Consider the following 14,700-nt stretch of genomic DNA (forward strand, 5'->3'; position numbering starts at 1 on the left):
ACGCTGTGCCATAATTAATGGCTGTCAGCGGCTCTTTAGTGGAAGGAGGCGCTGACAGACAGCACTCCAGAAACGCAGGGAATGCGTGAACGCCTCACAGGGGTGGATGAGGGAGCCTCCCAGCTGGGCCAAACAGGTCGCTGAGGCTGGGATGGATCCCCCATTCACCGCCATTCGAGGACATCTATATAAAATGTAAAGGGGTGATCTTTATCTCTCAGCCTTAGCATTACATCCACAAACTGATGGTGACTGTTTCTGTTCAAACCACCCATGAGGGCAACGACTGGAACTGCTGGACAAATGGTCTGTCATTTTCTTTGTTGGAACGCCTCACCGGGGAAAAATCCAGATAATCACATTGTATAAGTTTTAAATAATTCATTTACATTTTAATGGTTCATGAAATTAGTATTTCATTCGGTAGAAAAATAGAACTCAGTATTTAGTACAGCTCTTTGTTTCTAACTTCAGGTCTCTTATAACAAGTTCAGATGCAATTAGAACAGGTAATGAGTGGAGGATTGAAGAGCTTGGTGGCAGTAATGCATCATGTTTTTTGGCAACCATCATTAAATTCTAGTCGAAGAAGGATTTTGTTTATTTATAAATTTGTGTAATATATTTAGCATGAGGTACAACAATGACTAACCTCTTGATAAATTGGATGTCTCAGAGGCCCATTGTCCTGCATGGTTTAGACGTTTCCTCACAGCTGAATCAAATGATTGAATCCTCTCTTTTGCAGCAATTGGAGGAAACAGCAGGGAAACTCCTAAAACATGCAGGTCACACACAACTAATAGTTGTCCTATTAACCTATTCTAACACTGCATACAGCTTTTTTACCCCTTGCAAACATCCTTGACACAATATTTGTTGTGAACTGGCAGGATAAAGATAAATTAAGTTGGACTAAGTCAGCCTTTTTGATTTTTTTAACTACATGTACAAAGTATTTGCTTCCTTACCGATTTATTTTCCGTTTTTGTCACATTTGCATGTTTCAATTTTCAAAAAAAAAAAAAAAAAATAGTAATTGCAAAATGCAGTTCCAATTTGATTTTGAGGTGGTTAACTTGGAAAAGTTGGAGCTTCAAATGTCTGCATTATGATCCAATCTGTCATAGTGTTAGTGGTTAGCATTGATTCTATGAAGCACTAAAAAACTGACTTCTCATACTAAATGTGTGTTACACAAAACTAAACCTTTATCTGTTAAAATCTGTTCCTCTTCTGTTGCAGTACAAACATTTTGGGCTTCGTTCGTCTTTCACTGTGAGCAAAATGAAAACTAAGTGGGCACTGCCACCTTCTGGTTAACAACAGCATGACAGGCTGTAAGGAAGTAAATAAAGGTGGAAAATATTTCTTGCTTACAAAAAATATATTTTCATTATAACTTCACCTTAAATAAGGTCCAGTCTCTGTAGAACATATTTAACATGATCAAATCACTGTTCTAGTTACATAACTGTTCTAGAACAGTTATGGATCCCAAAAGCAAACAATTCCTGACTCATGACAAATCTTTTTTAAAAACTAATTCTCTTTCATGGATCCTCAACACAAAAGAAAGACAAGGGACACATGGTAAAGGCAATTAAGGTATAAGTTTAATATTTCTGAAAAGAATGCATATACAAAGAACAAACTTTAGACAAAGCATTTGGTTCTGCACCAAAAACAACAACGGGTTATAATAATTATACTGACTTGGGCTGGAGGTCAACCCAACTCTAATCCACCAGTAAAAAAAAAAAAAAAAAAAAAAAAAAAAAAAAAAAAAAAGTCAGTCATTTAGGATCTTTACCAAACAGTCACTCTGGCCAAACTATGCTCAGACATTTTCTTGGTAAAACTGGCAGGTGAGAGTTCAGATGAGTTCCGACCCCTAAATGTGAAAGGAGTGAAAGTAACCTTTTTATATATTTATATATTTTATATATAATAATAATAACCATAAAAAAACAACACAAACAGAAATAACGAAGAAAAAAAAGGTTTTGGTAAAAACACCTGGAGCCTACATCAACGTTGTGTGCCAGCTTACATTATAATTACATCTGTTAAACCTATCATTTAGAACAGAGACCAAGGCTCAGCTACACACACCACCACACAGTTTGAATGGGCTATAACACACACCTCATATATGAACACTACAAGGAAGGCACCAAACTCTGACTCAGCGCAGAAATCTGGTGATCAGCTGTCTAAAACGCAACGCTCCGTTCATCAGGACGTCTGCTGCAGCGCTTCAAAGTGTGTGGCAGTGATGATGTTCCAACGGCGTCCTGCCTTACCCTCCCTTGGTCCCTGACAACGCATGAACAACACACCACTTGTTCTGCTAACACTGTTTAAAAGTTCTCTGCTTCTACAAAAAAAAAAAAAAAGAAAAGGCCGATTCCTGTGGAGCCGTCGGTGCTGGACGCCTTTGGCTCTTTGAGGAAAACGAGCCTCGTTCCAAAGGGACCGACAACTCTGCCCTGTGTGACTCCGGCCGATTCAGCGGCCACAGTTAAACATCCTCTAGTGGTTAGGAGTGTGTCCATTTGGAACGGGAGTTAAATATCCGGTGTTACTGAAGAGCAACAGGGTTTGGGGGAGGTTGGCAAATCAAATGAAAAGAAAAACAACACTACATGTCTAGCGGTAGTGCTGAGAAAGAACAGAGGTGGTCGGACGTTGACCACACTCACCGGTGAAGGCGGGGCAGTACGCTGACTCACACCTGACAGAATGAGCTCTGAGTGTGTGTGTGTGTGTGTGTGTGTGTGTGTGGTGAGACTGGTATCTGGCCAGGATAGCTTCATGTTGTGTGTGAAACTTGGAATTATTGCAGAGAATAGTTGGAAACCTGGTGGGCTGCTTTGGAGGACGACGATGCCAATCAGCCTCAGCAGAGCCAGGGAACACATGTGGGGGAGGATGTTGTACAGGTGTATGTGAGATGCATGTGTGTGTGTGTGTGTGTGTGTGTGCTTTGAGAAAAGTAGGGACTTCTCATAAGAGCACACATTTGCGTTTCTTCTTAGGCTCTGGGGGCTCCAGTGCGGCCAATATCGCCTCATCAAACACATTCTTTAGGCCTTTCTGTGGACACAAACACACACACACGGGGTAAAGGAGCGGCACACACAGATGAAACTAAACAGGAGCAGAACATATTAAACAACAAAGTGGTGTCAAACTTCCTTTATAGTCCACAAGTCTTCACATACCTGCTGCTTATTTTACCACAAACATGTTGAGATTTTAAGTGATGGACCGACGCAAAGCAGAATATCGATGTTGGCATGAGAAGAAAATGTTGCATGGTCAGAGTTGTCAGGCTGGCTGGGTTTCCACCCAATTTTGCTAACAACTATTTGCCGTTTTTGAACATGTTTGGCTTGGGGCAAAGAAAAAAAAAAACACTTTTAAGTAGGTTGTTAAAGTTTGTCCTGCTTTTCACAACATTTGGTGGGTTTTTAGAAAAGTTTCAGAGGGACATTCTTTCCAAATACTTGTTGCTGTATAGAAGGAATGCACAAAACCTAATAAAATGAAGTGTTATTGCACTTAGTTAATTTATTGTTGAGTGCGACATTGTCAGTAATTAGTCTTTGGTTAATCAAGTATCACTATTTAGTAATATTGCAATCAAGAAATGCCAGGATAACATCATGATTTAAAAAGGACTTGGCGCCACCAAGAGTGTTCAAAGAGTTCAGCCTGTTGCAGTCCTGATGGGATCTGGTTCTGGTCAGAATGTCACAAACACGACCAAAAATGCTGTGAATCGTCACAAGTCTGGCTGCAGTCGATGACGTAAGGGACACAAAATTTTATAATATATATAAATATATCTCAACTTGAATTTCAGGCATGGTTTGATTTTCTTTTTTTAGCATTCAGAGTTTTTCCAGTTGGAAATGATTATGTCAGATGGACACATATTGCAGATTTGTGAATTAAATTGAATCAAAATCATACCGTGGCATACTTGTGATGTCAGATAAATGTTTATGGCTTCTATGAAACAGTGTGTGTGTGTGTGTGTGTGTGCGTGTGTGTGTGTGTGTGTGTGTGTGAAGGGAAAATGGAACGCTGCTGCCATGTGGAAGCTGGTTGGCAGCATTCAGGTGGATGAAGCTAAATATTCCAGCATTCCAGGAAGAAAAGCTGACAGAAGCATCAACAGACTCCCTGTAAGACCGGCCGAAACATTCAGCTGGAGCTAAAATGAAATACAAAGTTTATTCATTCATTAGAATAGACGCGTCAAAGTCCAGTCAGAAATCGTATTTAGAATCTGAGGAAACACTGGGAAAAACTTGAGTTAGCATCATTTTCAGTTGAGACAAATGAAGAGCTGTAGCTGTAACCTGAACTCTGTCCCAGTTTGGAAACCTATCTTCTTTACAGCTCACAACAATACTCAACTCTGATGGTCCATCACTTAAAATCCTAATAAATGCATTGAAGTTTGTGGTTATAATGGTATAAAATGTAAAAAAAATAAAAAATAAAATAAAATAAAAACATAAACAGGTGTTGCATATACTTTTGCAAGACACTAACTTAGCAAATGAAGGGAGTTTGGGGAAAAAAAAACAAAAATAATACAGATAGTTGCAAATCATTTGATCAACTCAGAAGTGTATCGAGGTGTGGGAGAGGCTTGGTGATCTGACTGCTGCTACGATCAGAGGCAGTGAGACAAGCAAGTGGAGGAAACAGAAAAACTCCTGAATCAGTGCAACGCAAAGGAAAAATGGCTGAAGGTCCCCCTCCCCCTGGTCAACTGAAAATACGTTTAAAAAAAAAAAAGTGTTTTGTGTAGAAACGGTAGTGCTGAGCTAAGTTAACATGGTGAACGTGTGGGTGTGTGTGTTTGATCTGACATCAGAAGCTCAGTCCTGTGAGGATTGATCGCCCAGACAGAGAAAGAAAGAAGCTTTTCAAACTGTACCCAACACTATCAGAACACTAAGTGTTGAGTGGTTTAAAGTCTAGTTCTGCAAAATAAAACTTTATGAACTTCATGTTCTGTTCATGAAACTTTTAGGCTGAAACGTCAACATTGTGTTTATGTGAAGCTTGGACATGTTGACAGATTTTACCTCACTGTGATTTCTCTTCCCAAACTACAAAAAGGTAGAAGACAAAATTCAGAACCTTTTTCCAACCTTCCCATTTAATCAATAATATTAGGAGAAGATTTCTTAAGATTTCCAAATCCAGCTTGTTTCATAACGGAGGTTCAAAGTTTAGAAACCTTCCCGTTATCTGCTTAAAGTCTGCGTTCTCTCTGGAAGCCTGAGTGAACCACAGATATTTAAACTTCCTTATATCTACACTCTTGCTTCTGTTTCATTATGAACACGTCACTGGCTATGTTTCCATCCAACTGTCAAGGAAATTTTGAGCCAACTTTTGAAATGCCACAAAGAGAGAAAAAGAAAATATGAATTAGGTTTCTGTTTCTATTTTTTTACTGGTTCAGAGCGAACAATTCAAAACGTAAAGTTAGTCACATGTTGACGTTACAAATAGGAAGTAGAAACTAGAATGGATCAGACATCTTAGCAAAATGGAGAGGTTTTCAGGAACGTGTTGCTATCAGGTAAGTAGGACTTGTTCTGTTACGTCAGCTAGTGTCGGCGACATAGAGAAAGAAACGCATTCCTAATGAGTCTAAGTGGAAACAGCTCATCAGTCAGGTGAGGTAAACGTTTGCTACATCAGAACGTTTTCTGTAAATGTCTTTTCATCTCCACTTTAGCACATTAACTCTACTAACTTCAGAGCAGCCAAAAACCACCTTAAGGGAGCAGGAAAACATTTTTGCAGAATTGAGGAAGTTATTTCAAATTTTTAACATTTCCATCAACATTTCCTAAACCAATACTTTCAAATGCATGAAAAAAAAAAAAAAAAAAGGATTGATGGAAATTTACTGATGGTGAAGAAAGCTAACTTAAGGTCTTCTTTTGCCAGTAACAACCTCCACACAAGAGTTTTGCCGTTGCTGTGACCTCGGAGTTCAGAACCGTCCCATCGCCAGCTGACTTCTCAGAACACCTCCGTTAGAAACAGAAAGTGTTGCTTCCTGTTCCATTCTGACCCAGCAAGACATCCTTCTGACCTTAATTAGAACCAGCTGACGCAAAAGCTCAAGCTGACAAGGAAAGGGCCAACGTCAGCCCTACATGCCGATGAACAAACATTAGCAACGCTGCACCATCTGAGAATACATGATGAACAATGGAAGAGAGAGAAGGCGGGATGAGGAATGTAGAGGAGGTAACTAACGGCAACCAGAAGAGGAAAAGACGAGAGCCGTGGCCCAGAGAGATTAAAACACACAGCACTTCCGCTTTCTCTGAGTCTCAGGTGGCTCTAGGGCAGCTAGGATAGCTTCATCAAAAACATTCTTCAGTCCTCGCTACAACGACAGAAGAGGACAGAAAACAGTGGTTAGTAACCAGGGCAACGGGATGGATGAGAGGATTAGAGGAACATGGCAGAGTGAGGAGGGAAGTGAATGAAAACAGAGGGAGGAAAGCTGCTGGGTCAGATGGAGCAGAGATGGAGGATCACATGCAGCTGGGTGAGGGCTGAGATTAGCAACAGGACACAGGAAGTGACATTAGCAGCCATGTAAGCATTATGTCAAATAGAGGAGGAAGGAAGGAGTGGAGCACCGAAACCGAGGCTACGCCTTGGTTTCATCAACACTATTGTTCTCTGGCCATGTGAGGTCATGTGTGTTCCCTTCCTTCTGGAGTTCTGCAGTCCAGCCGGGACTGGGACAGCTCTCTGGACCTGCTGACTGTCCAACGAGGACACGCCTTATGGTCTGTCCACTCTGCTGTACAGATCTCTTCTAGAATAAACCAGTATTTCTGCCTCCTTGTTAGTGATTTGTGTTGACAGGAGAAACTAAACAGAAGATGATAAAAGCAAAGATGTATTCAGAGGAGTCTCTGCTTTTCTCACACCAAACAACCAAATTTAACTCTGGGTGTTTTAACGCCTGATAATCCAATGGACTCTGTGGACTGGGGACAAAAGTTGAAACATTTGTTACATTTTCAGCTGATGTGGTTCTTTCGCACTCTATTAAACCATCCAAAGACATTACTAGAACTACTAAAGGAAAATCTCTGAATATAGCTTCCTTCTTCACAACGTGTAAGCAAAACTGGAGTGGCATCAGATTCTAGCTGTTGTACAATTTCTCTTTTGTCTTTGGTAAAAGTCTTGAAGCCATTTCTCCCACTAGGACTGGGTACACATGTTGGCATTGGCTGTATTTACCCAGAATGACTTGTGCCGTAGTCAGCTTCCAGCTTTTGGAGGGGTCACTGGCATGCTTGGCGTTCACATATGCATTCAAACCAGAGTTCAGTGAATTTTCTATCAGATGTATGATCTATTGATTTTGATCGAGTGTCTATCACAATATACTAGGATTTATTGTCCAGCCCTACTTAGTGAGGTCAGCATTTGACCTTTGTAGCCTGGCATGCAGAATAAACCCATCCACTACAGCATGCAGCAGGCAGGGTGTGGGAGTGAACATGTTCCTCTTTCCTCCACTTTCTTTCTTCTTGCCTTTGATATTTCAGCTCAGCCAATCTAGCAGTGTGTGACGGTACATTAAGTGTGTTTCTGTGCAAAGGTACCTGTGTGAGGGCTGAGCACTCCACATATTTAACTGCCTTGAGGTCTCTTGCCAGCTTCTCTGCAGTCTCTGGGGTGATGGGCTTCTGCTTGTTCTTGGCCAGCTTCTCTATAGTGGACGGGTCGTCCCTCAAGTCGATCTGCGTCCCGACTAGAAGGAAGGGCGTCTTTGGACAGTGGTGGGTAATCTCAGGAACCCACTGTGGAAACACAAGAGGCTAGGATCTATAGCAAGGCAATGCTGACTTACTGACACAAAGTGTTCATATTGTATTCGTTGCTAAAAGGTGTCCAAAACATTATCTACTGTTTCTGACAGACGAGTGGGAACAACAATGGAAACCCCTTCCATACTGGCATTTGGTCCCAGTAAGAGTTACCACTGCATCAGGGTGGGCAATACAGACTTAAAAGTCTTATCACAATACTAAGTACAGTGATGATATGAATGACTTATTATTTCTTTTTTAGGTAGCTTTGGGTATGGCTGTGACTGAATGTGTAATACTTTTCTTTAGGACACCAGTCACATAAAGAAGAGTGATTTATAACACTAAACTGCACACAGCATTAATCTGGGTTTTTTTTTCCAAATCTGTTGTCATTTATTGATACTTGAATTGAAAAAAAAAAAAGTAAAACTAACAATTCCAACAATAGAGACAGTTTTGGGGGATTTAAGTAATAATTAAAATTTACCGTGACAATGATTAATCAAAATTCTTAAACTAAGAAATTCAACACAATAAATGATAAACAATATGATAAATGCCCACACCTGACATTGCATGTTGATTTATTTTTCTTACTACTAAGAAGCTTTGATGGAAAATAGGAACAAATAATAACATTCAAATTTCACCAATAATTCAATTTGACTTTTATATTACACTTCATTTCCACTGTTTGGGCCGTTTGACTCTGATGACATATGACAGTGACCAAACCCAATTAATCACAAGCAGCTTCTGGCAGATATTAATTGGAGACATCTGACCAAAGTTTTGTACAGAGAATATAGATGTTAAATGTAAATTCTTGGTCATCAAAGATGTTATGAAACATCCCCAAAATGCTTATGAATCGTCTCATATTAAATATCAACCCATAGTAGATACTTCTTTGTCAACACTACAAACGTGGGTGCACCGACTGCAGTGTCCTGGATGATCACTGATCTTTAAAAACCCTAATTTGCTGATTCTGATTCTAGTCTATCACTTTTTTTGCCTGAAAAGTTGCTAAATATAGCAACAAAATTGATGAGAGTACAGCTGGGAATTTATTGCAAATATTATGTGTGTACAATTTTACAAAAGAACATGAAGTCTATTTATCTTTATATATATGTTTACATATAAAAATAGTTACCTTTTCTTTGACATTTTCAAAGGAGGAAGGGGACACGACTGAAAAACAGACGAGGAAGACATCTGTCTGGGGATAACTCAAAGGACGTAACCTGTCGTAGTCTTCTTGACCTGCAGGAACCAAAAAAACACATCCACTCACACTGGTAAGTCTTAAAACTCATCAAACTAGATATTTACACAAGTTTGCATGTGGATTTGTGGATGAGCTTTGAAAAAGCCCCTTTCCATTTTAAGCAGTTTTATTTACTTAGACTGCACATTCAAATGTGATTACCATTAGGTGGTTTCAAATGTCATTTCACATTAGAAAATGAAACACTGAGGCAAAACCAAAGCCATACCTGCTGTGTCAAACAATCCCAAGGTATAGGGTTCCCCACCGATCATTACAGTTACAGCATAGTTGTCAAACACCTGGAACACACAAAACAAATCCTTGTTAGGCTCAATAAGACATTCAATTTGATATGCTTTTGCTGACACTGTAAATAGAAGCTAAATATAAATATATACATATATCTGTTTGCACTTTTATATCACAATGAATGTGGATCCCAATTAGATCTTTCTAAACCCACCTCAATAAAATAAATTATTGTTCTGGCACCAAAAAGGTTCAGAAAACGACTTTGAAAAAGTGAACAGTAACACAGTGATTCCAGTGTCGCCTTGTGTTTCTGTTGGCATACATACCGTAGGTACATATTCGGAGGGAAATTTGTTTGTAGTGTAGGAGATGAGCAGGCAGGTTTTACCCACAGCACCGTCACCGACTACAACACACTTGATGGTCTGCATAGCTGTGGTTTACAGTCTATTCTACTCATTCAAGACCTGCAGAGAAACACAGAAAGAAAATCAGAAATCTTTAGATTACTCTGGATAAAAGTTATTTTTTTTGGAACTCAGAAATTTAACAATTCCAAAAGATACAAACTTCAACTTATGTTGACCTCTCAAGTATCACTTTGTATCTCCATTTGAATTGAATATACATTTAAAATTAAAAATTACTTAAACATCCAGCAATTCAATATCTCTTAATCCACTTAGAATTCTATTTAAAATTAAAGTACAGTGATTAACAAATTCACATTTGGAAGAAATACAAGGAGTAAGGCTTCAAACTCAGACCTGGTACACATGTAGCCGGTTTCAGTGTTTCCCCCAGGACCTTGGCCTTAGAGGGTGTAGGGGTTGTTTTTAGGAGAGTACAGATTGATCAGCCAATTTCCTTCATTTTGGATGATTGATAAATTGGTCAATGCTTACAAGTGAAACTGATCTTATCTACCGATCTTTTATACCACCACAAGGCTCTGAGAGAGGGCTATGTTTCACAATGGTCAGCCTACTGTTGCCAACTTTGCAACTTTTTTGCTATATTTAGTGCAGAAACAAGCAGGCCAAACTCCGTCAGGCTTTGGTCATTAGAAAACTGTAACCGGTGCACCCCGACTTTCTTTTACAAACACCAATAATAACAGTTACTCCTCCTGCTACTTGCATGAGAACAAGCTGCTTCCATTAAAACAAAACTTTTAACCCTCCAGCCAACGACTGCTGGCAAGAGTTTTTTTTGACTCTGTGCCTTTGGTGGGGTCGCACTAACCTTGTTTGCTCTTCTACAAGGTTTTTTGTATGGCTTCATAAAGTGATGGACTGACTGCTTCCCCGCTGTCCAATCGTGACATTTACTGTGTTCCTTCTGAGCGTTGCGCTAAAATCGCGAGAGCGTTCAAAACACAAACAGCCTTGTGACTGTCTTTCTTTGAAACGCCAAATCGCAAAAAAAAAAAAAATGTTTGTTTCCCCACACGTCTTCTCCATAGCACAATACAGAACTGGATTGCTTCATAAGTGCAAAACATACAAAGAGTAAAAAGAGCAGCTTTTACTTCTGAACTATCATTCAATAAATATCAGATAATGGAAACTGTTTTACTCCAACTGTTGTAACAAAAACAGAAAGAAAAAAAAAAAGAAATTCTTGCTCATATTTTGAGTCACTTCAGAGATGCTGAAACCTAACTACAAGTCTGGCATCTGCTCCAATGTCTCAATGCAGCGACTGTGAAACAGCAAGATGGAAGCCAACTAAGCCTTATATAATCACTCGGTTTAAGGATCATTCGGTAGCGAGCCACAGAATCTCTGTTTCTGCTCCACAAATTACAGCATGTCAGCATTAAGCCGCAGCAGAGCTGAGCTCTACTGCAGCACTACATGGGGGCAGGGAGCCACTGAGGGACAATCCACTTCCAAAACGCCCTCCTTAGAAAGAGACACAGCTGCTAACAACCAACTCTAGATGCTAAACACATTAAAACTGTCTCCTGACTGGGTAAAGCTGTTGTGAAAGCATGTCTGTTGGGGCTAGAACTGGACTGAAGGTTCTCTAGACAAATATTGTTTACGATAAAATGCAATAAACTTTATTGAAATTTAATTAGACATTTCTGACCAATTCTTTGGTTTTGATCAAACTAATAAATTAACTTTAGAGAAACAATAAGAAAAATGACAAGTTGTTTTGGAAGCAGTATGTGAGCAAATGATGTGATAGGGATGCTTTAACCAGGTTTTTTGCTGCCGATGCTCATACCGGTCACTGCCAATCACCTGGATTGGCTGTTAATTTTTCACTTTTAGGACTAAATGCTACTATGTCGTCTGGCAAAATGGAAAAATGTTCTGGTAATAAATTCACCTGATTAAGACAAAAAAAAACATGCAAAATACTTGCAGGCACAATACAATAGCTATTCAGTAAAAAGGACAACTGAAAAATCTGCAATCAGTAAAACAATATTTAACAGTAAGGCTCTCTGTACCATAAATTATACAAAAATGAAATAAATCTCACAACACTGCCTATGTCAAATAATCTCAAGTAAAAAAGAAAACATTAACTCAAAGTCAAATGCAGGTTGCATCAAAATAAACAATCCTAACTTACTAATTCAAAACTTCCTGAGAGCATGGCTAATTGTTTGGTGTTGGCTCTGATTGGTTGTTTCTGACTGAGTGGAGTAATTCTGCAGAACAGAGGAGACCGAATTTTTTTCTCCAGAGCTTATCTGTCTCATGTTAGGACAGCAAAAGTTTTAATACATATGTAAAAAAAAAAATATATATATATATATATATATATATATCTCCCAGGCCTCTGGTAGAGGACCCGAGCTCAGAGGATGAAAGAGACCACCCACGGAGGGTGAGAGGGGAATTTTTTTTATTTTTATTTTTTTATATATATTTTATTATTAATTTTTTGTCTTCTTTTTTTTTTTTTTGATTACATGCTGCAGGTTTAAGCAGATGTTCAATGTGAGAGTTCACTGTCTGGTGGAGGTGGAACGTGAAACTGAACATGCCAATATTGCGTGGCAGCGGTCCAACAGCAAGAGCAGAACACAGAATCTTTTACCGCTAGCCCTATTATTTCAATAGTTTTTCGGATTAATTGCACACTGGGCCTCTGCAGACTGCGAAGTACGAGATGCAGGTGATCGATTTTGTGATCAGCAATAAGAGACAGTGGTCGGCGATCATACTGTTTCACGGAAATTTGCCAATCAATCAGCACGCCTCTATGTGACAGGATAATCAGGGAGAAAGCCATCCTATTTTGATAATCACACAGCAGCCCACACATGCTGTTATCACCAACACATATCAATACATGAGCAACTTTTCAATGTGACAGAAAAAAAAGTCACATGGTTTTGTCTCATTGATCCATGTCGATTTATACTTGGTACTGATAAACTAAGTTCAGCTGTGAGGCTTTGCTTCATTAGATCCTCTGTGATTTCAAGCAAGAATATTAGCAGCTTATTGATAGATTTCTATTCATCTTAGATGAGATTTTCTATTACCTAAAGGTTGCAAGGTGGGATAATTGTCAGCACTGTTGTCATGCATCAGATCCAGCTGAGTAGCGTTTCTCCCTGTGCATGGGTTCCCTCCAGACTCCAAAGCCAAAGATGTTCATGTTGGCTTAATTGGTCAAAATACTGCTGGTTTCTATTATATTTAATTGGTGAAAAAAAGGTTTTCATTTTCCAGCTAGGAAAAGAAAGAAGGAATAAAAAAAAGACAGACATATTCATATCTAATTTTAATCAGGCGAAGCTGCACCAGACAGTACTTTTTATGCTTGCTGTGCCGATACAGTATTCTTACTGGAGGACAAGTTATCCTCCATTCCTGTTGTGTAGTATCAGCACTAATACCAAGCAAAACCAACTAATTTATATTAAAGTAGACGGTAACTGATTTTCTGAAAGTAAAATTTAAATTCAGAATGTCTATGCGTGTAACATAAATTAGAGCAAAACTAAATGTAGAAAATGCTTTAATTCAAAGATAATCTAATCATTTTTGTGCATATAAAAACGCTTAAGAAATTTTCATTAGTGAGCAGAATCACCTGATCAGTGGCCATTGTGATCCATTTTCCAATGACCAGGCACTATAAGTCACCATAACACCAGAGGTGTGCCGATCGAATGGCCACCAATCATAATCAGCCTATTTCCGTGAAACAGTGACTGATCGGTGATCGCTGTCTCTTGTTGCCGATCACACAAATCGATCAAATGTATCTCACTTCGCAGCCTGCCTGTGCAGCTCATCTCCTCTTTCCTTCACACTGCACAAGCACGCGGCAACAAATGCTTAGCAATGTAGTGAGGAACTTTAACGCTCAGTGTCAATGGGGAAGATTGCATGTTGCGACGAAAAATTACCTCATTGGTGAAGCACGTCAAAATGCATCAACACAACGAGTCTAATATGACATTTAAAAAACAAGTACTTGACGGAGTTTGGCTACATTGAGGCTCACTGCAGGAAAAAAAAAGTCATCCGGATCAGAGTGTTGATCAGACAACAGGTAAAGCAGCGCAAAACTACCAACATTCACCCAGAAGAGCATGATGGTCAGAAAGCAAAACAAATAACCCGAAAATTATTTAAAATTATACGAGCCAGCGGTGTAAGACGCTGGTTCTGCTCTCGCTCTTGGACCGTCGCTACGCGCTACTGGTAGTAGATAATAATAATAATAATATAATATTTCACCGACGTAGCGCCGTTCAACCTCCACCAGACAGTGAACTCTCTCACCGAACATCTGCTTGAAGCTGCAGCATGTAACTTAAAACAACAAAAACAGGTTTTACATATTAAAACTTTCACTATGTCCATGAGATAATTTATAAACAAACAACAACAAAAAATCGATCTCCGTCTCATCCAGACAATCTGCAGAACTACTCAGCTCAGTCAGAAACAACCAATCAGAGTCAGCATTAATCAGCTAGCAGTGCTCTCAGAAAGTTTTGATTTAGTAACTCAGGATTGTTTATTTTGATAGGCAGACTTATTTGACTCATGTATAATTTATGGTACAGAGAGAATTAGTGTTAAATATTTTACTGATTGCAGGTTTTTCAGTTGTCCTTTTGACTGAATAGCTGCTATATTCTGCCTGCATGTATTTTGCATGTTCATGTCTAAATTAGGTGAATTTATTACCAGATCATTTGTTAATTTTGCCAGATCACCAGTGGTGGAGAAAGTACTCAAAAAATGTACTTAAGTAAAAGTACAAATACACAGACAAAAATGTACTCAAGTAAAA

At 39.1% G+C, this 14,700-nt stretch overlaps 1 protein-coding gene and 1 long non-coding RNA gene across 3 annotated transcripts in view; one reads left to right on the plus strand and one right to left on the minus strand.

The window, feature by feature from the left end:
- Positions 1 to 1,594: 1,594 nt before the first annotated feature.
- The window catches only part of cdc42 (cell division cycle 42), a 19,873-nt gene continuing 6,767 nt past the window's right edge, over positions 1,595 to 14,700 (minus strand). For both annotated transcript variants that reach the window (XM_015060339.1, XM_015060338.1), the window contains exons 2-6: positions 9,744 to 9,884; positions 9,392 to 9,464; positions 9,049 to 9,158; positions 7,680 to 7,877; positions 1,595 to 3,099 (exon numbers count right to left, since the gene is read on the minus strand). In XM_015060339.1, the coding sequence (XP_014915825.1) occupies positions 3,010 to 3,099; positions 7,680 to 7,877; positions 9,049 to 9,158; positions 9,392 to 9,464; positions 9,744 to 9,848 (576 nt within the window). In that variant the 5' untranslated portion in view covers positions 9,849 to 9,884 and the 3' untranslated portion in view covers positions 1,595 to 3,009. The remainder of the gene's footprint in view (positions 3,100 to 7,679; positions 7,878 to 9,048; positions 9,159 to 9,391; positions 9,465 to 9,743; positions 9,885 to 14,700) is intronic.
- Positions 2,699 to 4,315, plus strand: LOC106964685 (uncharacterized). Its single transcript, XR_001428476.1, has 2 exons — positions 2,699 to 2,787; positions 4,032 to 4,315. It is a non-coding gene; the product is annotated as an uncharacterized LOC106964685 (long non-coding RNA).

The sequence above is a fragment of the Poecilia latipinna genome, unplaced genomic scaffold (genome assembly GCF_001443285.1).
Source record: "Poecilia latipinna isolate Pla-1442-1.1 unplaced genomic scaffold, P_latipinna-1.0 Scaffold1701, whole genome shotgun sequence".
In the NCBI taxonomy this organism is placed as follows: Eukaryota; Metazoa; Chordata; class Actinopteri; order Cyprinodontiformes; family Poeciliidae; genus Poecilia; species Poecilia latipinna.